This window comes from Stylophora pistillata, chromosome 2 (assembly GCF_964205215.1).
Source record: "Stylophora pistillata chromosome 2, jaStyPist1.2, whole genome shotgun sequence".
Classification (NCBI taxonomy): Eukaryota; Metazoa; Cnidaria; class Anthozoa; order Scleractinia; family Pocilloporidae; genus Stylophora; species Stylophora pistillata.
In genome coordinates, this window is record NC_142520.1 from 56,016,299 (window position 1) to 56,043,754 (window position 27,456).

At 38.7% G+C, this 27,456-nt stretch overlaps 3 protein-coding genes across 4 annotated transcripts; 2 read left to right on the top strand and 1 right to left on the bottom strand.

Annotated features, from left to right (window-relative positions):
- Window positions 1-302: 302 nt before the first annotated feature.
- Window positions 303-8,305, top strand: LOC111343641 (uncharacterized). 2 transcript variants are annotated; one of them, XM_088748587.1, is made up of 7 exons: window positions 303-608; window positions 2,549-3,247; window positions 3,803-3,926; window positions 4,620-4,843; window positions 5,913-5,960; window positions 6,783-6,902; window positions 7,614-8,305. In XM_088748587.1, exons 1-6 carry the CDS (start codon window positions 533-535, stop codon window positions 6,881-6,883), a joined length of 1,272 nt encoding a protein of 423 aa, XP_088604713.1. In that variant the 5' UTR covers window positions 303-532; the 3' UTR covers window positions 6,884-6,902; window positions 7,614-8,305. The 2 variants fall into 2 exon arrangements, with proteins under 2 accessions (XP_088604713.1, XP_088604712.1); XM_088748586.1 differs by having other exon boundaries at window positions 408-608; window positions 7,926-8,305.
- Window positions 8,306-8,678: 373 nt separating this feature from the next.
- LOC111343634 (serine/threonine-protein kinase 3) lies at window positions 8,679-19,480 on the bottom strand. Its single transcript, XM_022950820.2, has 14 exons — window positions 19,320-19,480; window positions 19,116-19,199; window positions 17,624-17,752; window positions 17,264-17,315; window positions 16,022-16,084; window positions 15,625-15,707; window positions 15,248-15,329; window positions 14,768-14,833; window positions 14,252-14,353; window positions 13,827-13,964; window positions 13,527-13,628; window positions 12,378-12,585; window positions 11,344-11,540; window positions 8,679-11,239 (listed from the first exon to the last, which is right to left on the bottom strand). The coding sequence occupies exons 1-14, from the start codon at window positions 19,331-19,333 to the stop codon at window positions 11,081-11,083; spliced, it is 1,479 nt and encodes a 492-aa protein (XP_022806555.1). The 5' UTR covers window positions 19,334-19,480; the 3' UTR covers window positions 8,679-11,080.
- A 286-nt stretch (window positions 19,481-19,766) lies between these two features.
- LOC111343633 (myelin expression factor 2) lies at window positions 19,767-27,250 on the top strand. Its single transcript, XM_022950819.2, has 12 exons — window positions 19,767-20,102; window positions 20,496-20,548; window positions 20,991-20,998; window positions 21,161-21,254; window positions 21,706-21,957; window positions 22,460-22,511; window positions 22,653-22,754; window positions 23,048-23,097; window positions 23,900-24,322; window positions 24,560-24,611; window positions 25,885-25,986; window positions 26,456-27,250. The coding sequence occupies exons 1-12, from the start codon at window positions 19,790-19,792 to the stop codon at window positions 26,518-26,520; spliced, it is 1,566 nt and encodes a 521-aa protein (XP_022806554.1). The 5' UTR covers window positions 19,767-19,789; the 3' UTR covers window positions 26,521-27,250.
- Window positions 27,251-27,456: the final 206 nt, after the last annotated feature.

Genomic DNA, 27,456 nt, shown 5'->3' on the forward strand with positions numbered 1-27,456 from the left:
CCTCCAGGGTAGCCAAACAGTTCAGCTTTCGCCTTCAGCCATGTCGTAAATAAAACAACTGAATGAAAAATGAAAGGAATGTTGCAGAGAGGTTGTAAAACAAACAGACCCTTAGAAAGTCAAGAAGAGGTCACGCTTATTTATTTCTTTTTAGCTTACGGGCTTCTAACCTTGTTATGAATAAACAATGTTTTTAATTAAACCACATGAGTAATATGAGTGGTGTGTTTCCTCACTTGATATTGAGTCCTTACTTGATTTATATCCTAAGTTTTCAGTTTTAAATCGTGGCATAGATGATTTTACACTCGAGTTGACAATTGTGGCCTAAGATGCCTTCTGAATTGTTCGAGAAAGTATCGAGGCATGTTTTCGCAACGTGGTTCCTTTTGAATAATTTCGCGTGCTCGTAAGCAATGCATAATAGAAATATTTGCATACTTAATCAGAATGAATGGAACAAGAATACAGGAGTTGTAACTGTCGTAAACTATAGTCTTGAAAACCACAAATTGTAAAAGGATTGGAAAGGATGAAGTCCACAACTATTCATTTTTACTTTTTTCTTGTGTCATCATCGATGACAATCGCTTCTGTACCAAGGCCCGGTGAGTCCCGATATGTTATTTAAATACTTGCAGGGCTATAACAATACAACCACAGACTAGGTTTTTTCCTATGAAAACGATTTAGTACAAAGATCTCTCAGTTTTCCAAGTATTTGATTTTGCAGATATCTTTCTAATTTCTCCATAAAATCTCCGCCTTCCTTAACCTTCAACTCACGCTTTTCTGTATTAAACCGCCGTTTTCTTCGTACTCTCTAAAGTTCTTCGCACTCTCTAAAGTTAAGCGCTCATTGGAGCGCAGAATGGAGGACGTACTTTACACCTCAATCTTCGCTTTCACTAATACAACAATGGTTTTTTTCTTTTACTTTTTCGTATTGCAACAATTATGCGTTAAAGGCTAAAGTTTTGAACGCCCTTTTGGTCCGTTTCTAGGATTTGTCGATAAAAACTCGACAGAAACTGCATTGAAACAGAAAGTTGTGCTCTAGTTGTGAACGTGTTATGATAATAGTTTAGAGCTTTATCTTCGGATGAAATTTATTTTCGTGCTACTGTCCTATTGCGGATTATTAAGAAACACTGGCATTAAAAATTTTCAGAATACTGGCTAGCAGAGAACTTACTAGAAACATGAATTCGATTGTTCAGTGTGTAGAATATGATCATATTTCAGCATAATTTATAGCTGAAACGGCTGTCCGAACGTTTTCGTCCAAGTTGACAGTATTTTTGAAGAATGAAAGGAAAGTTTAGTGATTCAGAGTTTTACTTCCGATCCAAAGATACTTAGCTTAACCTAAACTTACATCAAATAAAAAATTGCAAATATTTGGTCTCGGACCAGAGAATCGAAGATACGAAATTCAGTTTAAATTTGACGTGCCCTCGCGTGAAAATTTTGTCAGGACTTGCTCGAAAGTTCGAGGGTCATACAACTTAAATTTGTTAAAATGATAAAGGAAAGTTTGAAAAAAACAAAATTGAGAAGTTAAAGGCATAATTAGACGCGATTTCAGGTGAGACTTGCATAAGATTAATTACTTTTCAAAAAGCACTATAATTCGGGTCAGTTACATTGTCTTCTACGAGTCATTAAAAAGTTATCTGAATTTATCTACATCTTGTGTTTTGGGGAACGGTTACCCCAAAGCAAAGTGAGAGCTGATCAGATTAGTTCCAACACAAAATCATACAGCTCTTTCTAGAAGAATATTCTGATTTTCGAAACATAAAACATAAAAGATGTGTTTGTAACCACAACCGGAATAGATGCCCTGCGGAGAAAAAACAATGTCTACGTCTCACAGCAACGGATAAATTTATCGATTAATCTTGAGGGGCTAGCTAGTAATGCTATTAATCATGATAAACTCATTTTAATGCCAGGGTTTGTCCAAACATCTTTAAATGGGTTCTTAATCGGAGCAGCCTGAAGAGCGGGCGTTATTATGACGAGTGCTCCCTATTTAGTCGCGCTCAGGCTAGGCAGTTCACATTTAAAATGCTACCCATGCTCCACTCAGAAGTACAAATGGATGCCAGATCTCACCAGACAACTATCAAGGAAATTTGATGGATGCCTTAAAAGAAATCTGTGATGGACTCGATTCCCGTTAAAAAGGAGTAACAAATTATGCTGCGATATGAGATATTTATATACTGCATTTAATCGTCTATTTCTATATTTTCTTTAGTGTATTCTGAGTTTGATAATTTAGAGGTGTTATTCAGGTTGGGTTGTCTGTCTGAAATAACTCCGCCAAGCGCAGGCTACTCAGGACTCCTCACCGTAATTTGTATTAAATGAACTTAAATGTCGAATGTAGTTGATACTGACAGTTGATTGATGCTGAAACGTATTGTGAAAAGATTCGGCAAGCAGGCCTATAAGACATGACAAAAAGCTACCAGCCTTGATCAATATATAACTGCTCAACTTCAGTCTAATCAATTTTCATTTTATCTACAATTTACAGAATTCATTTGGTACCTATACCCCAAATGGAACAATCAGCTCTATGGATATAACCCCGCCGCTAACACTTCTTTCCTTCCTAAAAGCATCATCGGAGAAGTCCTGGAGCAGAGAGACGAAGGGATTCATAGCGTTGCCCTCGGCTCCGGCTCAAATAAAACAGATAAAATCGTTCTCGGAACTCTAGCCGATACCCTTGGCAACATGACTGCTTTGCCAGCCTTTACAATATCTTTTCTGTATAGAATCGATACTTTGCCGTTGCCAGAGGCTGTTTCTGTTCGTATTTTCGTTTCATCCCCCAGGCGACAGAAGCGAGAAAACAGCAATCCCGTTGAGTTAAGATTGATACAGACGGGGGACGAGATATCTTTTCATGCCGCTGTTGGACATCATGATTTGGTAACGGAATCTGCGCGTGTCAACCAAATGGCAAAAAAGACTGAATGGTTTCATGTAAGCATTATGTATACCGGCTCCAACCAAAATGAAACACAAGTATATGTTAACGGAACAAAAATGGCTGTCGATATTTACGAATCACCGATAGCTGCCCAACCTCCAAACCCCACCCCTTATGAGTATTCCATTGGCTATGATGAATCTAAGGTAAAGTTTTCAATCAGCTGGTTCCAAGTCTTCAGAGGCGTGCTAAGCAGTACAGAGGCGATGGAACTCTCTGAGGCAACCTTCAGTCAAGGTATTTCCTTCACTTCTTATTTCTCCTTTTCTTTTCCTTTTTCTTCCATCGCTATATGCAAAGTCTCTACTGAGGGGGGAAGGGAGAGGTTAAGATGTTCCACCCCTAACCTTTTGTCTCCGGGAGGGGCGCCAAAGGGAGGTCTGGGCTGGGGTGGCCACCATGACAGTCTAATTCTGACCCAATGTGGAACAAATTCCGTTCAATAATTTCACAAATTAATTTTGGCCAAAAAGACAAAAATTAATTCACGCCTCGCCCTTATACCAACCTTCGGGTTCAGTCTTCTAAAAATTCCTTCGCAGTAAGTACCCACCCTTGGTATAATCGCTCTCCACTTCTTTCACCACTACTTCTCTCTCTCTTTCCCTCCCCTAAATATCAGCTGAACGCATGCGCACTATGGCCATCCTGTCACTCAATTAATTATATAAAATCTCTGGTACTGTGGTTTCCTCACTCGGCCTTAAAATGCTATTATCTAGAATTACATAATTAAACACTGAGCTGGTTTTTAAAAAAAGACACCGAGCCAGAGGTTTTCTCTTTTAATAGCGCTGAAAACTGTTCAAGTTGAAGCAAGTTTTACCATCACTGCAGTGAGCGTACAGGAAGATGCCGGGAGCATTAATCTGATGGCCATGAGAACCGGAAATGCGGAACTTGCTTCGGCTGTAAGGTCAGGAAAAAGAAATAAAATTCACAACCATTCATTGAAAAAAGTAGTAATCGGATGCAGGAGAATTGCGCTCATAGATATTACACTTAGAGCTTGGGAATAGGCCATTTTACAGTCGTGTACTTAGTTGCCAAGCCTTTGATTCAGAGTGAGGCTAAAGATGACCTTGTTGTGATAGAGACCTGTATCTACTTAGCATGATAACAAAGTGATTTACATTTGAAAGGCTGCAAGGTTTGTATCATAACAAGGTCATCTCTAGCCTCACTCCCATTCAAAGGCTTGGCAACCAAGCACACAACTGTAAAATGGACTATGAAACTAAATGTATTCCCTCTGATGTCATAGTTTAGTTTCACCCTTCAGTCTCAGCACAGTAATTGACACTATGCCTAACTATTGTTTTGCCTTAGTTTCAGTGTTTTAGAATTACGATCACCCTTTTTAATTGCCCACCATAAACAGATTAAGCCAAAATTTAGAAATTTAGAAAGTAGGATCGCTAGAGAAAATGGCGTCGTTTCAAAATTTTCCAATGAATGAACTCAGCTGATCGACCTTAGGCATTGACCAATCACAATCAAGGCATGTAGTATTCATTCATTGTATTAATTATCATATCAACGTGCCAAACCCACTAATCAGATTGCTCATTTTAATTTGCTACATCTCTGTGTCGTGTCATTGTACCAGGTTCAGTGCTACAAGTGACTCAGCTGTAATAGACAAAGATTTTTCCTTCCAATCCAAGGAATTCATATTCAAACCAGGAGAGATTCATTACAGTATTGAAGTCTCTATCCTGAAAGATGACTGGACAGAAGACAATGAGATCTTCACTATTTCCATGACCTCTTTGGATGGCGTGACATCCATCGTCACGAACGGGAGTGTCACGGTCACAATTAACAGCAATGGTAAGATTTAAGATGGGGTCCGCGGGCTCTCAGAGGTTAGGAAAAAAGGAAGCAAAGATGTAGGAGGGGATTTCCCGGAAAAAGAGGAACTGCAAGGTTTTTCGGGGAAAAGGGCACACTCATGATTTTCTGAACCGGAAGAAAGTTTCGCTCCCAGAATGTTATCATTACTCACTTATTGGTTCTCTGATCAATAACTCATTTTCAATTTGGAAGTGAACAGGGAAACTGGGATGGATACACGAAGTCGAAATGAACTTCTCAGGGGGAAAAAGAATAACAAATGAATCACAACAATTTTTCTTTACTGCTCCTTCTGCGCTTCGTTACGCTTTTTTTCTTTATAATTTTCCAAGTAAAATTTTTATTTCTATGGTAATGCAATGGGAATTCTTGAAAAAGACGAGATTTATCCCAAAAGTTCTACTTGTAAGGCTCGACATCATTAACTCAACCCAGATTTTTTTAGCTCACATTCAAATATTTCATTTCGGGTTATTCTGACTTTGGTCACTTGTCGACCGAGGCGCGTTTTAAATTTTTATTCGGGTAGTGAATATGATCAGTCGTGGATAAGTTAATTTTCTCAAAATTGTGGGATCATTTCTAATAGTTTGGGAAAGAAAAGTGAAGAAAAGAAAAGTGAAGAAAAGAAAAGTGAAGAAAAGAAAAGTGAAGAAAAGAAAAGTGAGGGAAATGAAAAGTGCAGGAAGCGAAATATGCTTAAGAGAAGAATTCTTGCATGGCATAACTGATCAATACGGAACACGTTAAAGTTATAAATCCGTGATTAATCATCACGGGTTTATTACGAATCAGCTTAACGGCCTGCTCCCAGTTGTTAGCTCAATTGGTAGAGGGCTGCACTAGTATCGCAGAGGTCAGTGGTTCGAATCCCGTACAGGCCTGATTTTTTTCAGGTCTGATTTTCGCTATTGCATAAATGGCGCTCTCTACTGCGAGGATCGTACATCATACGTACCTATAACCGCAGTTCAAAATATATGAACTTCATATATTCATCGTATCTGATCCTTTCTATTGTTCTGTTCTTTCATTTGTTAATAAGTTGGCCCGGCTGGTCGTGAACCTGTAATAGGAGAGCAGACGGATGAAGGTAAGATGTGACGCCAGAGTAGAGTAGACATCTATATTTATACAGGATAATCCCTTCAGTGTAGTAAACACTGGTATCAACGGGGGTCCTGTTACCCACCCTCCCCATACCCACCCATCCCACCCCAGGGGAGTACATCCATCACACAGTAATCTCGTGCGTGGGAAATCAACGTCTCCTGCCCCTAATCCTGCAGGAGACGGGACCTCCATTTTTTCGTCCCTATCCAAGAAGACTAGAATATCTAACCATTTCTAGATGTTACAGAAAGGTAGCGAATTCTTCTCAATTATTTTAAGACCCTGAGTGTTGGTCCGGCCGGGGCTCGAACCCTCGACCTCCCGCACAACAGTCCAGCGCTCTATCCATTGAGCTAACCGGGAGGCGGTCGAGGCGGCCATTGTAAGGTAACATACTAAATTCAATCATCAAGAGCGCGCAGCGAGGTACAGAGTCTGATTCTTGGAGAGGATCACTCAATGACCTTCAAACCACCGGTGGGGTGTTTTACCCGAAAGTCTTTAGAACCTTGAAGCGAGCTTAGCTATTTACTTTGCTCAAATGACAGAGTTGTGAAGCAAGGAAGAGAAGGGTTTGGGTTGGTGCCGGGTGTGGGGTTGTTGAGGATTGAAGTTGAATATCTGACGGATCGAGGTTGGGTGGTGTGGAGACTGGTGCTAGGTTGGAGTAGTTGGGGGACTGATGCTGGATGGCAGTGGAGTAGAGGAGGGTGAGGTAAAGATCGATATTAGGGTGTAGTGGGTAGGGATTGATGCTTATTAACCTGTTCACCTATTTGTATTTTTTTTTCTCTCTCTCTAGATATCTGCCTTATTCCCCTCATCTTGCTGTGTGTAGGAATAGGTTTGGTGTCCCTGGGTATAATCATCCTAATCGGATTTCTCATTAAACTGTGCTGCTGATATTTAAATAAAAAACAAGGTGAGTGTGAACTCAGAGCAGCGCTTAGTAAAAGATTTGTGAAACTTTTTTTTGTGAGGGTCAACAAAACTCATTCAGGATTACTTTGGTTTTGTTATCTTCGTGCTGTGATTGGCCGAAAAAAAAAACTTGCGCCATCCCCTCAACCAATCAGATACAAGACCCCTCCCACCTTGGTCACTCACGTGTCCTGCGCAATCGTTTTTTTTAGTTTTCATCCTTCAGTTCTCTCCCTTGTAAAACTTCTTTTATTTCTTATTGGCTGTTGTGTTGTTTTAACGACATTTAATCGAAGCATGCTCCTAAATGTTCATGTCTTAGTACATAACGAATCCTTCATGAAAACTGTAAAACCAGTAGACTTGCATTTGCAATCATTGCTTACTTTGCCTGCTCTTTTCATGGATATCCAATTTTGAATGCGTATTATTTGTTATGGGTATTAATGAGACTTTTGTAAGATTTCGTTCCCATCCGTTACCGTGTATTTCAACCAAAAAAAAACAAAATCAGCTACCCACGGTTCATCTTCAAAGTGTTTTGGAAAAAAGTCGCATTGGTATCGCTTGACTTCTTTAGTGAACTGACTCAAAACAACTTAGTTTTTATGTTAACCTATACTGCACATACTCTACGATCAAATGTGCTCAAGCCTATCACACAGTTTTTGTACATGTTAGGCGTGTGTTTGCTTTACCTTTTATATTTCAGTACAGACATATCTTCTTACAAAGCGAGATAGCATGTCACATAAGGAGGGAAGAATCTTCAGCTAGATCAAACTTCATCTGTATTGTATATTACCTTCTGGATGAAAGACTATGTTAAAAGGCTCACTCGAATTTTACCCAAAAATCTTGGTTTAAATAGACGATGGATTTTGTGATCATCCTTAATACTAATGTGTATTACGGATCTACAGCGACCTTAGCTATTTATTCTTATATCATTAAGTTTTGATGATCTGGCATTCGTACGGGGTTTCAGTTGTTAAAACTGGCTATGTATCCAAATTCTTATTAGGATGTTATATTGAAGTGGTTGGATGACTCCTCAGTTTTGTTCACCGTTATGCCGACAAGCCATGAGACGTATACCTTTCTCAAAGGGTAAGGAATGTGGTTCCGATTGAAGTAGCCGTTGGTAATGGGACGGCCGGGTGGGGGGGGGGGGTGGGGGGAGGAAGAGAAACGTTGCATAACGACACCAAACAACGGCTACCAAAGAACTGGCGTCATTTGAGACCATTTTGGTTATAGCGTCGTGCACTTTTGTGGCTCATTTTTGATGATTTGTAGTAATTGTGAAAGATCGAATGAATATATTTTTGTAATAAAATAGTACGGAGTATATAAGCAACCAGTTTTCTATTTTAATAAAAATGAACATTTACCTTCTCGTAATCTGACCAGATTCTTAACTAAGTCTAAAAGTTTGGACTTTACCTGCAAAAAAGTTGTAAATGTTGCGCTTTTGTCATCGTGGGAGCAATCCTTTTGCCTGTTGCCAAAAAGAGCGCTTTAGATCACGTGACCAGTGGCTATATTAGTGTTTAAAACAAAAGAATGCTGTTGCAGGGACTTGTTAAAACTCGTACCCAGGAGCGTCTCAGCTTTCAAAATGGCGGCTGGTCAGCAGCAACCGTCGCCATTTTGAGAACGAAGAAACCCCTGGGTACGAAGTGGCGTATGATAGTATGCTATATTTGATTGGTTAATATTTTTAGTAGCAAATGAAGAAAACCAAGATTAAAAGAAATTAAATACTGGACACACCTCATTGTAAAAACTTTACTTCTCAAATTTTTTTAAGCAATCACTTGTTAAAACTAAGATAATTTATTCTAAGTAACCAACAATCTCCCTTTGCTTTACAAGCTTATCTTAAATTAGTTGTAGATCTTAGTCAAGAATGAGTGGGAACGATGTAGCCTCCTTTCCAGATGGTATTTGGGTCGTAACGCAACATCTGACTAACGAAAACCGTGACGAGTACAGTCGCGTGACGACAAACATAAAAAGCGCGAAAGAACACGAAAAAAACAACCCTTTACTACAACAACAAACAAACAAGATAAAAACTGGAAAGTAGACTAGATCCCCAAGTGTTTGAAATGAAGATAACGTGCTTCTGGTAAAGATAATAACCTATAATCCTATCACATAATAAAGGCAATATATACATTTTATGCTCAATTTGAAATGGAAATCTACGTATCAACCTTTCTTCACTAAAAATCGAAACGCAGATATTTTCTGGGCCCGGGGAACTTGTCAGCAGCGTTTCTAGGGCGACATAGAGCGACGCAATGTCAACGAACTGACCAGACAACAATCGAAGTGTTAGTGTTCAATTATTAACAAAAGTCTTAAAAACAGCAACGTCTAGAATTAAAATTCAATGTACAAAACCATAGCGAAGTCACTGAAGTAGTGATCGATAAATATAAGAAAAAAAATAGCTTTCCACATGAGGGAAGCATTCTCTGGCAAACCAATCAATTAACTTCAAGCTATTTTCTTCATTATATTCCATTTCTATGACATACGCTTCACCACGTCTCACACTCTCACGCACGCCACTCCGGCGTCCTTGCTTTCCAGGAGTTGCGCGTCTATTCCGCAACTTCCCTGGGTCTCTCTAGTGCATCTGGGATTCAACCTCTCAACGGGGCCTGTCAGTGTGAAGTTACCAAACTTTAAGTAGTAATGTAGTTGAGGAGTCAGGAATAAGTAATGTACGTCAATATCTGAGCAAATGCACACCTACCCCTCCTCCCCCAGCCCAACATTAACCCTAACTTGTTAACAGCGACTGCTGTTAAGTTAGGGAAGGGGTAGGTGCGCATTTGCTCGGATCCTAACATTGATCCTTTCCAGCCTCTGATCGATTTCTATGATTCCTGTCTTTACTTGGACTACATTTTCATTCTTCATCATTCCTCATTTGTTTATCTAAGGCACCACGTCAAATTCTGTGAATTCCGCTCACTTGATATCTGGTAGACATCATATAATACAAGAGCGATTTTACATGAATTGTTTCACTTTCCAAAATAAAACTTTATAAATAGGCGTCTAATTTCACAGAAAAAAAGAAAATATTGAGCTTCCGATAGCATAATTTTCTTTATTAATTGGAGATTTCGAGTTTTTGAGCTTCATATAGAGATTTCTTTAGTTTATGTCAAGTTTTTGAGGAGGGCGGCCAACAGCGAGTCGATCGGTCGCAGGCATTCAATTAATCTATCAATTGACCAAATGCAAAACAAAGTTTTGACGGACCAAAGGTAATTACCATGGGTCAACATAACCAAACTCTTCATACCAACTAATCTCAGTCCATTTCTTCAGTTTAGCTAGAGGTATAAAGTAAAACTGTTAGTTTAAATAATATGAACAAGTTTTTTCAATTCTGTAAGTGCGCTGTTCATTCAGAGATCCTACTTCAATCCTAAAGCAAATGAAACTCACAGCCATTGGTTTTTATTCCTCCATTTTGAATCCGCACACAAAAACCATGCACGAAAAGGATCCTGGACACGTATCTCTCCTGACGCAACCGACAATATTCAGCATAGGTCCGTATCACCTACTTGATTCGAGGGGCACTCATAGATAACTGTAATTCTCTGGTGGACCTCGTTTCTTTTGTGAGGGGGTATGGAGGAAGGTTATTCGCCATGTTCACCATAGGTCCGCATTGTTTTACAAGAGTTGATGGAACTCACACGGTATTTTAGTGTAGACAGCGTTTACTTGGCAGAAGAATATTCGGGGCAGCTACTCACCAATTATGCCTTAAATTCAAAGGCTAACGCTCGTACCCTGGGCAGTTGTTCTGCCGGCTGCTTTCACAGAAATATGACCTTAAAGGAACCACGTTAAATACTCAGCATGCCAAAACATTTCGCTGAAAAACTACCAAGTTGATCATTCATAATCTGTTTCAATCCTCTTAATCCTTAGTATATCTGGTTCCCTCTAGGTTTACACTTTCCATTTTGGTATTTATTTTATCGTACAGAACTAATGTTGTGTAGTTTCCTTCAGGCTGAAGGTAACTTTACCCGTGGCAAAAAAAAATTGGAGACTTAAAACCTTTAAATAATCGTAAGGAAAACTTTTTCTACAAAACATGCAGTGTTGTACAATTCCCATCGAGGCAACGTGATGCCGCTAAAAGTTCTGTTGCCTTCTTTTCTTTGCTTCCATGGCGTCTAGGATGGGTTGTCTTTTTGCTTGGTATCTGGACCGAAGGCCTTCAATTTCTTTTTCCATTTCCATGTCCAGTGTTTGCATTCGCCGTTGCAGTTCATCACAAGGAAGAGATCTTAACTGTGAAAGAAAATTAATCAAAAGGAAAATGTTAGTTTCCCTTATGGACACTGCACTTCTTTGACGTTCATTAAACTTTTCAAAACAAAGGTTTCCATACTTACAAATTCAAAGTCAGGGGGCCCTTCTTTCTTAAGCTTAAAGGGATCTTCTGGTTTCACTCCCCTCAGGAGTCCCCCGGAGTCTTCTTCAGTTGAACCATTAGCGCCAGACTCGCTGCCTCGCCCTCCAGCTTCGAATATTCTGTCAAAATGATCCATAAAGGACGGCCGATAATTCTGTTTGGCGTCACTGTCCAGTCCTGTAAAAAAAAAAAAAAAAAAAGGGGTAAGGAACGTTCTAGGCTGAAAAATAGAATAACTGTTTAACTAGACATGATATGCAATCTAAAAGAGAGCATCAACAGTTGAGCTGTGGGGCATTAGCCCTTGGTAAGGATTAACCCTTGGTTGGCATGAGCCCCTTAGGAGATACGGTAGACTGTGATTAGTGCTCCAGACTAAAAATCAAAACATCCTGGAGCTGGCTCCAGCAGAGGTCATGATACTGTGTTATTGGACGAGACACTTAATTCCCACAATGCCTCTCTCCAATCTCCAATCAAAGGTACCAAATTTTTCAAGCTTAATGGGTTTATACCATTTTCGATGAGTATGGGGCTTCGCTGCGCGCGCTCCGCTATAAATAGGTACCAAAAAAAAGGCACTAAGATCTACTTGGGTGGGGCTGGGGAACCTAAATAGGTACCAAAAAAAGGCACTAAGATCTACTTGGGTGGGGCTGGGGAACCTAAATAGGTACCAAAAAAAGGCACTAAGATCTACTTGGGTGGGGCTGGGGAACCCAAATAGGTACCAAAAAAAGGCACTAAGATCTACTTAGGTGGGGCTGGGGAACCTGAATCAAATTCCAACAAAATTCCTAGTCACTGCATGCCCCAAAGACGAGACTTAACTTTAAATTTGCGAGTTCTAAGGCCATTGGATACAATTGCTCAAACAACATCCCATCCTTAGGCACGATATGATCGTAACATTGAGAGGAGTCCTGGAAACGACTGCTGACGGTGATTGACATTTTAGGCAATCAAGTACAAGGCATGGTTAATTAAAATTTTGTTATGTGATACTTTTCTCACTTTTCATTGTAGCGTCATCGTCGTCAGAGTTGATCACCATTGTCCCAAGGTCTGACTCCAGCAGTGTACCTGCTTCACTGTTCACAATCATTGTATCTTGGCTCTGAACACTTGTTGCGGTGTTCATTATCATGGTGTTTTCATTACCATCACCGACTTTCACGATTGTCCCTGACTCCACTTGTCCGTCAGCCTCCTCGTTTTCATCCTGCAGCGAACGACGAAAGTGGTGTCGAAGTTTAAAAGTAGCGAGTGGCATAAAAGTTTTTGTGGGGGTTACATGTACATTTGTGACTGGATTTCTTATGCGATTTGTAGTTCACGATGGCCTAAATTTCTGCTGAGAGCTGCAATGAGTAGCAAACGTAGCTGGCACGCCTCCCCATAAGCAGTCTCCAACTCTCTCAACATAATAAAATAATCTTGTATTTGTATAGGTAATCGCATGATTTCGAGTGCAATTTGGAATAAATAAGCACGAGTAAATTTTTTTCAAAGACTAACAAAATTGCATGAGCCCGTAGGGCGAGTGCAATTTGTGGTCTTTGAAAAAATTTACAAGTGCTTATTTATTCCAAATTGCACAAGAAAATCATGTGATTATCTATTAATAATATACATGAAAAAATACGAGGTAGCTTCTCATAACTACGCAAAAGAAAAGCGCGCACATCACGTGCAAAAATAATTTATTCAAACCCTGCAAGTGACATTGACCTTGACATTGACTTTGACCAATCATTCTGACCAATCAGAATGTCTGGTTTGTTTCTTTCTTTGCACTGAATTAACCCTCTTCTGCACTGAATTAACTCTCTTCTGCACTGAACTAACTGAAAACTGCATTCATCTTAACCAATCAGAACTGAGAAATTTTTTCATGTATATTATTAATTCACTAATAAATGACTTGAAAGTCCCCCCTTTTCCCCCAAAGGAGATGGGGCTGACGTAAACATAAAGGAGACTTACAGGATAAAAACAAAAAGTAGCAGTAGAGCCGCCAACACTTTTGTCCTTCATTGTGGTTTTTGCGATTTTCTATCAAAGCAACAAAACAGGAATTCTACTCCACTAAGTTTTGGCTGACAAACGTTGCTGCGATCAAATAATGGTCGGGGAGTTTCCAACCAAAGTAACAAGTCTTACCTCGTTTTCCTCTCGTGTACTTTCTTCCTCCATAATATTCAGCGCCTCTTGAATCATGCTGCTTAGCACACTTAAAGCCTTGGCAGATTCAATAAACGGATGCTGCAGATGGGAAAACATAAAGCAACCGTGAAGACTTAAAGTAGAAATCGTTGTTAGGGGAAGAATTTTATGTCTACCAGTTGCTGTCGTGGCGTTGGCCCAAATCCAAAATCTTCACAACTCGTATCATCCACGTAAATGACTTAGAGGGGTTCAAATAACCCAGGACACGCCCTTCAGCTAAGCCTCGACACTTACCTGTAACAGCTGCGTAGCAGTCGCCCTTTCCTCTGGATTCTTCACAAGACATTTGCTAACAAAGTCCAAGAATTCCATGCTCCATCTTTCGTCATCTTTAAACGTCGGAGGGGGCTTGGTTGGAATCATAAATATTGCCTATAAATCAAAATTGGGTTAAAATCAGACTACTCTTAGTTCACAAATTCAATGACTTGAATGATTACACGTAAGTGATGGAATGCTAGTTTTTTTGTAAGTTACTCCAGGTTAACGTTTTGACTTCCCCTGTACAGTTTGCTGGGAAAATAATTATGCCCTCGTCCACCGAAGTGGTATCTTGCAAAATCTTAAATTTCTAATGAATAACAGCAAAAGGATTTTAAGACCACCTGTGAGGAGAATTTTTACTTTGAACAATAAGTATAAAAATTAATTATACTAACCCTCATTGGATGAATATCTGCATAAGGAGGTTTTCCTTCTGCCATTTCTATTGCTGTAATTCCTAGAGACCAAATATCTGCTAAGCAGTCATAGCCAATTTCCTGAATAAAAAAAGAAATTGAAAAAAAAAACAAAAAAAAAAACACTTTCTAATAGATGAAATACTGATCAGTCAACACATTTTGCTACTCACTGAGCTTGTTCAACAACATTCCAGTCTAAAATCTGTAGTGTTCACAGTTTTCTGACTATAATCTGACAATTTTTTTCAACTGAATAAAGGCTGATAGTTTTGAAAGAAACTGTTTGGGGCTGCGTCGGTAGGAGTAATGAAATAATTTGGATATATCAACAAAGTTGAAGTGGTAAATTGGCCACCGTAACGATTACAAAAGCTGACGTTTCGAGCGTTAGCCCTTCGTCAGAGCGAATAGAGGAATTGTGGGTTGTGTGTGCTGTTAAAGGCAGAGAATGGAGCTTACTACCAGTACATTGTTAAAACTTTAACCTCTGACCTGTATCACTTCAGGGGCCATCCAAAATGGAGTTCCTATAACTGTGTTCCTTTTTGCCATTGTATCCTAAGTGAAATAAATTCAGAATTCATAAAGTCATACACAGATGGGAAATATTGAAATTCCATAGAGAAAAATGAGAAAAAAAAAGGTAAGACTCAATAACCAATGAACATTCAGAAGAGATGAATAAATTACCAAAAATAAAATATTAGTAGACTACATTTATCAACTCTGTCCGAAAGGAAAGTTCAACATTAAGTCTTCCCTCCAAGGAAATAGGCAAAGAGATGCAGTTGCAACAAGCTCAGCCTTTTTCTCTGAAAGGGAGAAGTACAGGTCACAATGTTCCTTTTATTTTGCTTAAAGTTGTACCATAAATATTTTAAACAACCCAGAAAAGCCAAAGCTTCAGACAAGCCCTCTTTCCATGTAAAGATGCAAATACCAGTAATATTAGAAGCCCTTAAGCTGACTTACAGTGAGTTGACCAGCAACCCCAAAGTCTGCAAGTTTGGCATGGCCCTCTGCATTAAGCAGGATATTCCCTGCCTTGATGTCTCTGAAATAGTAGAAACAATGCATCACTTACAATGAACAAAAATAGTTTTAAAGTCAGTTCATACAAGCATGGATGCCAAGTGTGCAGCCACTGATTACCTCTCTACCAAAAGTTTTTCTGCATGTGTTGAGGTTAATTTAATCAGTCAACAAACCTTAAATTAAGCAAGCACTCTCTCTAAAAATAGCTGTGACTCAAATTTTTGAAAAACAACTTTAATGTAATGGCACTTTCAATCAATCGTTCTTTTTTTTTTTTTTTTTTATAACACATTTTAAAATAAAGCAAAGCAAACCTGTGTATTTTTCTTCTCAAATGAAGATATTCAAGTCCCTTGAGAGTGTACTTCAATATACATGCTATTTCCTCTTCTGTCAACTGAAATAAAAAAATAACATATTCATTGATGAATAATAATTTTCTTAACCATTTTTCATGGTGTTTATTATTGACCACACACAATGTAAAGCTCCTAATGATGATTTATTTACTACAGACACTTACTGACTTATGGTCAAACCCCTGCTACATGTAACAAACAACTTAGAGTGAATTCCTCAATGTATGTGTCGGCATAAAGAAATGAAAAAATTATTATTTGTCACTTTCCTTCTTCATTTCCCTTTCTACAATTGGGTCTAATCAGAAGACATTACCAAGCTGAACACAAAATCAACAGCAGTTTTACTTACAGTTTTATTTCTTATTTTCATTAAATCTGACACTGAGCCAGCACCACAGAATTCCATAACAATCTGGTTAGAAAGAAAAAAAACATGAATATAATAGTGTTATTACACTTGAGTGAGAGGCGCGGTGGCCTCATGGTTGGTGCACTCGACTCTGGATCGAATGGTCTGGGTTCAAGTCCTGGCTGGAGACATTGTGTTCTTAGGCAAGACACTTTACTCTCACAGTGCCTCTCTTCACCCAGGTGTTTAAATGGGTACCGGCAATTAATGTTGGGGGGTAACCCTGCGATGGACTAGCATCCCATCCAGGGGGGAGTAGAAATACTCCTAATCGCTTCATGTTATGGAAACCAGAGTTAAGCACCAGACAATGATGGGCCACCGGCTCATAAACAGACTTATTACACTTGAGTCCCTCGAGACATCACTAAAAGAGCGATGAAAATGCCATTACACTCACAAGTTCTCCTCTACTTATTAAATTTTCAACTCTGAATATCGCATTTCTATTTTTGTGATTGGTTCACTCAACTCCAGTCATCAGCACATATTGTAAGTCACCTTATATAGAAATGCATTGCACCAACTGTTGCAGAGCTTAAAAAAGGCTCAAAAAAATCCAAATGTTCAGGTTTAAAAAAAAAAAGAGACAGTACAATCAATGTTCCATCAGTGCTTGATGGATACAAGGTTGATGATAGCAAACTCATACTAGATGCACCTGTCAACAGCTATTTCCCCTCTTATATCCAACATGCCCTCAAGGAATACTTGTTAAATGTTATTAGCAGAATTGAAAAGTATAAGATCGGAGAATTTGAAAAAAATATCATATGCTGTCATTTAGCTAAATAAAAGACCCTCATGCTGAGGAAAAAAAGAAATTTTTTCCATGAAGGCAGATATATATACTTTGGAAAATTTGAGATTGGAATTGAAGACAAAAATTTGCTTATTTCAGGCCTATGGTGGTTATATAAAGCAAGATTTTAAACATACAGTACATGTATATCCACATGACTGCATTCTTACAATTCTATTTCCCAGCCACTTGAAAAAGAATCAACCTGCCCTTGAAGTTGAGAGGAAAACATGAGAAGAAAAAGAGGAGGGAAGTCGGAAAGGGATTGCATTTATCAAGAGCCCCACCCTGTGGAAGATGTACCTGTACCATCACTTTCAGATTCCATTCCTTTATTTCGTTGATTATAAAAAAAGATAATGAAAGTCAATAATACCTACCCAAAGATCTGTGTTCTTGAAGTAGCTTCCATAATACTTCACAACATATGGACTGCAAAAATATCAAATTCAAAAGATCGTTGAAAGGCTTGTTAGCAGAAATATGTTCATTAAATAAATAATTTTGTTCAACATTGAAGTGATAACAGTAATAATAATAAAACAAATAATAATAATGAGGATTTCTATGGCACCACATCCCACAACTTGTGACGCTTTACAACACTTTGAGAGGGACTTTGGCCAGACCACTTTGAGCAGTTTACTAGTGGTAAAGTTTTAAAGCTAAAATTTAACAATCACAAATCCAATCCAAATAATTCATTTAATAGAACTGATAAAAATAAAAAACTAAAATACCTATCACACTGCTGCATCATACTAATTTCTTTGATAATCTCCTGCAGGTCTGTGTCAACTGGTACTTGTTTAATGGCAACAACTTGACCTGTTTCCTTGTGCATTGCTTTATAAACAGAGCCATAGGAACTGGCAAGGAAAAGAAGAGTGACTGAGCATTTAGCATTCTCTCCAAACAGTCTGAAATCTGGAGATTCATTTGCTCTGATGAAGGGTAATGCTCACAACATCAGCTCTCAAACACTTTACAGTGGTCAATTTACTTTATCAACTCAGTTGATAAAACCAAATTATCATGAAATCTAGAGATGTCTGATAGTAGTTCACCTTGATTTAACATGTAACTTCTTCCTGTAATATAGATCTATACATCATCCAACAGACAGGTAATGAGAATACTCAAATTTTTTCAGGTGGAAGTTTTTATCTTGGTCTAACACCAAATTCTCACATCTCATTTACTGAGAAATATGTAGCAGGGTGGGGAGAATAAACAATCCGATCTTGAGGGCTAAAAAGTTAATTTATAAATAGAACCACGTGATAATAATAGAGAATCCCTAAAAATTTTGAAACCATAACAGATTGAAAATATAAACCATTGCTTTAGGGAAAGGAAACTTTCTCATTTTCCTCTTTTGTAGAAGACTAATATCTAATTTTATTTCAATCTGGGAATTCAACAAACAGCATGTAAAACTACTGAGATACATTCTATATCTAGCTGGATTATAAGTTTTCAACCAAATCAAAAGGAGAAATTACAGAATGATAACCCAGCTTTTGAAAAAATTAAACCTCATTTGCTGCAGTAAGTCTTTCATGGGCAGTGCATGTGTACTATTGCATATATGAGGAGGAAACCTGTCAACAATACTTCTCCAGGAAATTTTTTTGGATTAGAGAAAAGACCTTTCTATTTACACTTCGGAGAAATACATGTCACGGGAGAACTCTCTAGAAACATGCCGCTGTAAATGCGACTTATCTGTACAGCAAGGATATCATCAAAGAGTCGAAAATTATACAACAGAATATTCATTATTTTCATTTATAGTGTTGGTACAACTTCGCTGATAATGTATAGCATCTTCGAGAACATTTTACGCACGCAATCTCGAAAATGAAACAGGAGGAAGCAGCAAGGTTGCTAGAGTAATAACATCAAAGACATTGTACTGACTAAATTATCCTCAATATAAGCTTGCTAAACAAACTTCATGGCTTCGATTAAGTTTATATGTGTGGCTTCAACATGCAATTTATTTGTTGCAAATGCATATAGATTAAATGAAACGATAGTTTCGAGGAGTTGTTCAATAATTACGATATATAAAAAAAAGTGTCTTCGAAAAATAATTTAATAAAAAGCCGGCTACTGGAAATATTGAACTTTGATATATGCACTGAACTTTTACTAGTACCGCAGGCCATTTCTTGGCTAATTGACTTAACTTACTTATGTATGCTGCAGAGAAGGAAATAACCTTACCCTTCGCCAAGCTTTTCGAGGACATCAAAGACTTCTTCGGGCGGCCTGGTCAAGCTTTCTTCGCTTAATTTTCGCAGCTCACTCCTTGTTAGGAAAGAAAGTAAACTCTAAGTTTCCGCGAGAAGTTCATATTTTGATAGAAGCTCAAATATTCCGACATCGATGCATTTCTGACTGTGTAAAAAATTTCATTAAGAGACATACCCTTTCGCAGACATCTTAAAAGAAGCAAGTTTAGTAGATTAGCTCATGGCCGTAAGCAAAGGGATTGAGCCATCATAGATCGCCGTAAAAATTCAGCTTATTTCCTCTGTTTCGGTTTTTCTTGAGTTTTGCAAGGCGACCGAAAGAAGGCATGACTATGATGAGCCCGCAATCATTCAAGAGGAAAGGAAAAACATACAACTCCCTTCCCCTCCTACAGAGATAATTATCAAAAAAAATCAAAAACATATGTCTATTGTATATAGGTCTATTTTTTGTATAATAAACGTATAAGTCGAGATATATTTAATTCTAGTCATTTCTAAAGTTTTTCTTCGCAAGCACAGTCAAAATTTCTTTAATATAATTTAATTATTAGATAATCCGTTACTTTACCCTCCCCTTCCATACGATAATTTTTATTTGTAACCGACGTGGTCACACAGCTTGGAGTCATCAGAAGGGACAACATGGCGGATCATGAAGATGTTTTGTACTCAAATTCAAGTCGGAGGGACGATTCTCCTGGTGATCAAGACCTCAGGGATGAACGAGAAGGTAGCAGAGAAAGTGATCATGACGACAGAGATCGGCGGAGAAGAGGCGGGGAATATGAGAGGGATTTGAGACGAGAGAATCGTAGGTACGCCCCGTATCCTTCGCGCGATGAGCGGTCAAGTTCGAGGCGACAGTCTGGAGGCGGAGGAAAAGAATGCCGTGTTTACGTTTGGAACCTTTCATATGCTGTTAAATGGCAAGATTTGAAGGATTTTATGAAGAAGGGTAAAAATTTTATTTTTGTTGGTGTATTTAAAATAGTTATGTCTAGAGAAATACAGAAATAAAATTATTTCCCAAACAACTACAAGCTCCAGCGACAGGTATAAAGAGCCACGACATTTTATTTGCTAAATAACAAATACTTGTGTGCGTTAGACGAGATCGGCGGTTGTAAACCACCGTGTTTGTATCGGAGGCTACGTTCTAACCTCTAACGACGTCTTGGGTCAAAGTGATTTTAAACTAAGTGGATTTGCTTTGCTATTTGTTTCAAACCAGCGTTGATCGCTTTAGTCCTTAAACAAATAAATCAAAGGGTTTCATTGCTTGCAAGTGTTAATTTTGTGGTCGATGATGTGAATGTAAAATGATATATATATATATATTTTTTTATAGTTGGAGATGTTGCATTTGTTGATATTATTGAAGATGGTCAAGGAAAATCGAAGGTACTGAAACAAGGAAAGAGTTTTAATCTGTTGTTAACAGTTTGTATTACTGTAGTACAGACGTGATTGAAAATGACAGCATTCAATCTTTCACATACACTCCTCCTTCCCCTCTGAGGATGGCAAGATTTCTAGTATGGAGGGCTTTGATTTCTTCTCTAATGAAGCTGACAAATTTTGTTTTCTTTGGAAAATATTTTCAAAGGTGGTGATCAAAAGGCAACGTTTTGGCCCATATTTTTCACAGGGGCACTGAAATAAATTCATGGAGTTTGATGTGTGGAATTTTATTAATTTTTCATTTTTTTTTGGGGGGGGGGGGTAGTTTAGAAGTTGAATTTAAGAATAAGATGGAACTTTTTTACATTAATCTGTTTCTGGAATTGAAATGGTTGAATTAGTGTTCTTACCCTCTATTTTTTTCTGTTTTACTCTTTTGCAGGGATGTGGGTAGGTGGCTACAGTTTACAAAGATAGTTTTAAATTTACAGGAAAGTACAGGTTTTTAATATGAATGAAGTCATCGCATGGTATCATTTATGGTTTTGTAACTTCTAAAACTTCAACCAATTTTTTTTAAAAATCTTACTATTATTTGTCTTTTGCTCCAAGTATTGTTGAGTTCAGAAACAGAGATGATGCAGATAAAGCCATCAAGGATCTTCATGGAACAGAGTTCAGAGGCAGACCCATACACATTCGTGAGGTATATTGCATGCAGAATGTTTACCAGTATGGTCGAACCTTGATTATCCAAACTCAAGGGAACAGGGCTTAATGATCCGGATAATTGAAAATATGTTCCTAGTTAGTAGGACCAGAGAAGCAAGTCCAGATAATTGAAAAATCTGGATAACTGAGTTCCAGATACTGGTATACTAGGTTTGACTGTATACGCTTGACCGATGAACCAGACCCATGTTTTACCCGTATGTCTAGGGCATAAGAAAGGAAACACAGTGGCATGTTCTCTGGACAGTTTTGTCTGTTTATACAGCTATGTAGAGACAGGTATTGCAGCATCATCCTCCCCCGTACTTTTATGAACCTAAAACATGGACCCCAATCAAGGTCTAGCATACCAGCAAATGGGTTACTGCATCTCTCCCTTGATACCGAAAGCTAAATTCTTGATTTTATTCTCCTTTACCCTCCAGGATCGTATTGAAGAGAGCGATAGACGCAGTAGGCCTCCCCCAAGGGGCCCTGACCCAAGGGATCTTCCCTCTCTCACTGGAGGGGGCATGTCTCATGGTAGTAATCTGGGAGGTGGTCTTGGTAGTGGAAATCTGGGCCTTGGGGGTGGCAGTGGGCCTCTTGCCAACCTGTTGGGCTTGGGAAATAACAATTTTGCTCAAGGACTGAATTACAGGACAGATCCATTATCATGTACTGTGTTTGTGAGCAATGTAAGTATTGGTAGGGATAGATGTCAAGTACAAATAGAATCAAGGTCTGTACTGTAAGTCGCTGACTGAGTTATTTCCACTGAAATTTATGGCCCAAGCACAAAGCGTGCAGAGCATAATGTGAGCAGGTAACTTGCCAAAAAGTAACTTATAGAATAGGCCAAGAAAACAACTTGTCAACCCTCTACACTCTAACATCAGTATGCATATTCTTCATACTGTTCTTTATACATTTCTTAAGGTGAGACAAGGAGAATTTGTTTAACAATCAAGAGCTTCTTTATTATATCTCTGGTTGAAAAGAGAAAGGAAAGATTACAATTCAAACAACTTTTGAATTTACAGCAGCAGTACAGTAAAATACAGCCTGCCAAATTGACCAATCATAGTGCATGTTCTAACTGAACACATAATAAACATTCATCATCCTTTTTTATCTATGGTAGTCCATTATCAAGTAAAGTAAAGGGCTCACAGATTTATTTCTACCTTTTTCTTCTAGCTTGACTACAAAGTAACTTGGCAGAAATTGAAGGACACCTTCAGAGGAGCTGGTATGATTTTAACTGCCCAACATACAATCTACATGAAGATGTTCTGATTTGTTTGCAAGACATTCAATTCCATTGTTTCTTGTTCAGTTGGTTCTACGGAATTATTCTTTAGTTATTGTTATAATTATGGTTGTTTTGCAGGTAATGTTGTTCGTGCAGATATCAATTTGGACTCTGATAATAAATCTAAAGGTTTTGGCACTGTACAGTTTGAAACAGCTTCAGAAGCAATCAATGCAGTTTGTATCCTTTTTTTGTGGATTGTATTCAGAAAGTGCATAATTTTCTCTATTTCAGATGGATAAAAATTAATAGTTCTCTGGAACTTACAGGGAAACAAAAATGGAACAAGTTGATAGAACATGTTTAACAGTGATGATTACAGCATCAGTGATACTGATGTCATTGATGACTTGGGGGCTTGAATAGTCTCTACCATTTTGTTTTAGTTGGTTTACTACCAAATTGGCAAGAAGGATTTCTCAAACGTGGCTTGGTAAACTTTATTTCAGTCATAGATCCTTAACTTAAATCAGCTATGCTTCATGGTCATGTTCTCAGTGACAGAGCAATGAGTGTCAGGCTGGTATGTTCAAAAATTGATCATCTATTCTTAATTAAGTAACCTTAAAAAATTTGCTCATATAGCTTTATTCATATAGACCACTTTCATAAATGGCTGCTGGATTAATATTCTTTTGTTTAAATTTAAATTAGCCCTACTGGCCTCATTCTCCAGTACAAAATTCAAAAGAATACATTACTTCAAGCAAGGCCAGAAGGGCTAATTAAATTTAAACAAAAGAATATTTATACAGCAGCCATTTATGAAAGTGGTCTATATTCACCTATTTATTTCATTATTTTTAGTAACAAGAGTCTCCTTGGCTCAAGTGGGAGAACATTGTTAAAGTTACTAGCTAGAAATTTGTCCTACATTAGCAAAATTGATATATTTTCATGCTCAATCTTATTGAGAATTATCTTGGACCGTGCTTAGTGTGGGGGGGGGGGGGGGGTGAACAACTGGATTTATTAGCATCCATTTTTGGAAGAGTACTGCTCAGTGCTCCTTTTTGTGTAACTGTTAAACTCCCAAGACAGAATTTCTCCTGACTGTATCAATACCACATCAAACAGACAAGTGATGAGAATAAAGAGAAATATCAACAAGGGGATCATAAGTTGATCCAATTATAAATTCTCCAAACTGACATCTTAAGAATTGTAAAGCAAACAGTAAGGAGAATTATGACTGATATCTTGGGAGTGAAAGGTTTAACTACAGAAACTGTATTGAGCTCTTGCACGCTTACAGGCTTCTCAAATTTAGGCTTAACCTCCTTTCTCACAAATGCAACACACTTAAATCCTTTCTTTCCCTTAAGGATCGCAATGCCCCCATCATGCAGCAGTTGAGTAATTTGGGCATGAACAATTCAAACATGGGTCGTGGGGGAGGAGGTGGAGGTGGGGGAGGAGGTGGAGGAGGAGGAGCCAGTGGAAACAACATGAACCCCATGGCAGTTCTTCAGCTGCTTCAGAGTCTTCAGGGTCTGAGTACCCTGGCGCAGTTGACCAGTAATCTTGGTGCACTGGGTGGAGGTGGTGGGTCTGGTGGTATGGGTGATTCCCCTGCTGCTAACCCCCTGGCTGCTCTTGGTGGATTGGGGATGCTGGGCAATTCTCTTGGTTTTGGTGGAGGAGGAGGAGGTGGTAGCGGCAGTGGCAGCAGCAGTGGAATGGGTGGGCTTGGCTCATCCCTCCACAGCGACGGTGGAGGTTCAGGGAGACAAGTCTTTGTCAGGAATGTAAGTTACTGAATATAACATACAAATGGATAAAATTGGAAAAAAAGGGTCAAAATGTTGGATTGAAAAATATAACTTTAGACACTGAATGTCTTACTAGAGGTCAGTCTTGTCTCTACTGTAACTTACTATGAATTATCTGTGAGTTTTCGTCACTCACAAGATTGCTTTTCTTATACAGTGGTATGACTTTGATTTTCATTTTCTTCCTTCGTTTTGACTTGAAAATTTCCACAGCTTCCTTGGCGCTACACTTGGCAAGACTTGAAAGACAAGTTCAAAGGAGCAGGTGATGTTGTAATTACTTTTGAATCTATAGTTAGCATTACATACAGATTGTAGGACAAGAAGTGACCAAGTGATTATTGTGCTCAAATGTGATTCAAAGGTTTTGAACTAAAGGCCATTGTGAGTAATGTTGTTTTGTGTCTAGGAAAGATTCCTTTTCCTTTTAGTGGCTCTTTCCACTCAGGAGAGGAATTGGGTTCAAGCAAACTTTAAAAACTTTGAAAACTTTAAATTACTTCAAAACGATCCAGAGACAAGCACTATCTTTCCGCAGCCTCCGCTCGTTTCATTCAAACGCGACAAAAACATAGGCAATTTTTTGGTCAGAAGTTCTTTTCAGACTAATGACCAACCAGGCACTTTTAAATGCGCTCGTGCACGACGCAAAACGTGTCCTTTCATTCACAACACTGATAAAATATCGGGACCTAAACGATCCATTAAGATCACCGATCACTTCACGTGCACCTCCGCCAATGTAATCTATTGCATAACTTGCACTTATTGCAAGAAGATATACTTCGGCGAAACAGGCAGAAGACTAGGTGACCGATTCCGAGAACACCTTCGAGACGTGGAAAGGAATGACAAGGACACATCGAAACCAGTCGCTAGACATTTTAATTTACCTAATCATTCTAAGCAACATATGGCAATCTGCGGTCTTTCCTTACACTTAGGTAGCACGGAAAGCCGTAAAACTCTTGAACAAAAGCTCATCTTTCAAACCGGCAGTCTAAATCCCACAGGGATCAACGAACGCTTTTCATTCCACTAATTTATTCGTGTTTTTCTCGTTGCCATGTTCCCACCAATAACGTAGCTCCATTTTCTGTCTTTAAAAGCACACACAGCCCACAATTCCTCTATTCGCTCCGACGAAGGGCTAACGCTCGAAACGTCAGCTTTTGTAATCGTTACGGTGGCCAATTTACCATTTCAACTTTGTTGATATATCCAAATTATTTCGTTACTCCCACCGACGCAGCCCCAAACAGTTTCTTTCGAAACTATCAGCCTTTACTCTTTAAGTAGAGTCGATTATTATTATTATTATTATTATTATTATTATTATTATTATTATTATTATTAACAGTGATGTGATCTGGCCTCGTTTCCAAACCTGGGGGCACCTGAAAAAATTTCCTTTCAAAATCGTAAACCGGTTAATGCGATTGGTTAAATTCCAAAGCGTATCAGAGCATAGTAATACGGATAATGCACAATATGAAAGTGCCTCATCATGGACTAAATCTACTTTTTGTTGCCCATAGGAAGAGTGCTTCGAGCTGACATCATGACTGAATCCAGTGGAAGATCAAAGGGCTGTGGTACAGTACTGTTTGATGCACCAGAGGACGCTGCACATGCAATAAGTATCCTTTGAAAATGAAACATTGTTATGTTAACCATGAAGTTGCCCGATAAACTGGAGCATTTGCTCTCACTTGTAGAGCTGTATTGAAAATGTATGATTTGGTTTCTGGAAGCCTCTTTTGTAAAGGTCGGTCAGTGGGCCAAAGGGAAACAAAACATTACTGATGCCTTTTGCTTTCAGAAGGATAACATTCGCCTCAAGTTTTTGCAACTCACTGAAGTGAAATCCAAATTTTTACCCAGTGATTGGTAAAATCTTTCACCTTTCCAAACAACGTAAAAAAGTCAAGGCAGTCGTGCCTCACTTTTTCTCTTTTTCCCAAGGGCACGGCCCAATACATGTGTTTTCATTAGCTCCTTGTGGCTATTACCGTTATTGGATTGGACGTTGCGATTTATTTGGTTTTAGTTTTAGACGTAGCTGGAACCTTTCGCGCGTTAAAAGCTTATTCCTTGACTTATGTGTAGCTATGTTTAATGGAGCGATGGTTGATGGCCGTGAACTCGATGTGAGGATGGATAGGTTGGGCTAATGGGAAGCGTTCAGCTGTGCTCCAAGGCTTTGTGAATTGATGTTCTGAGGAATTTGTTTTTGACTAGACCAGCATTTCATGCTGTTAACTCTCTTCAGTTTAGAGTTATTGCCTCCGTGACCAAGTTTCCTCTTTCTTCAGTCCAGTTTGCCTTCTACAGGTGTTCTTTAAATAGGAAATATTTGTTCAAGCTGGTACAAATGTGGATGGTATGATAGGAATTTACCAAGGCTCCCCGAGGAAGGATTCGAGTTGAAACTGCTCCGTTGTTTTATCTGGATTTCTCTTCGAATTGTCTTGTTTTCCCTTCTTTTGATTAACTAGCGTCTGGAAGTGTTCACCTTTGTCACATGTAGGTCGTACAGAGTGCCTTTGATGATTTGGCAAATCATGATTGTCTTTTCCCCATTTATACTTCGTGATTTTGAAGCTACAGGAGGACTTTGCCGATACGTTCTTGGCTGAGTACAATATTTACAATTTGGTTTTAGAAACTGCACATTGACCTTAGTGGTTTCGCATGGAAGAGTGGCGCATCTTTTAGCACTGACTGATTGTTTATTCTTGTTAAGAAACAACATGCAGTATTTGACAGGTTGTGGGAGAAAGGTTTTGTTCTTCTGCTTTGTAGGAAGGTTTTGGCTGAAACATGATCACTCTTGTAGGGTTCTCAGTTAGTTTAGGGATAACATGCTTTAAATGACGTTGAAATAAATGCCTTGTTTGTTTCTCTGCTGGGGTGAGTTACCAAAGGGACGTGAGTGAGATGGGTCGGGAGGTACAGTGGTCTACGACGGAGTCGTATTAAGGGCGCGGTGTATAATCTCTAGGTTCTTTCATTTTGGTGCAGTTAGTTCCCTATACAGTCTCAGGGTCACGTTATGTGGGAGGTTTGAATATAAAATCTCGTTTGTTTTGGTAAAAAGAGGAAAATCG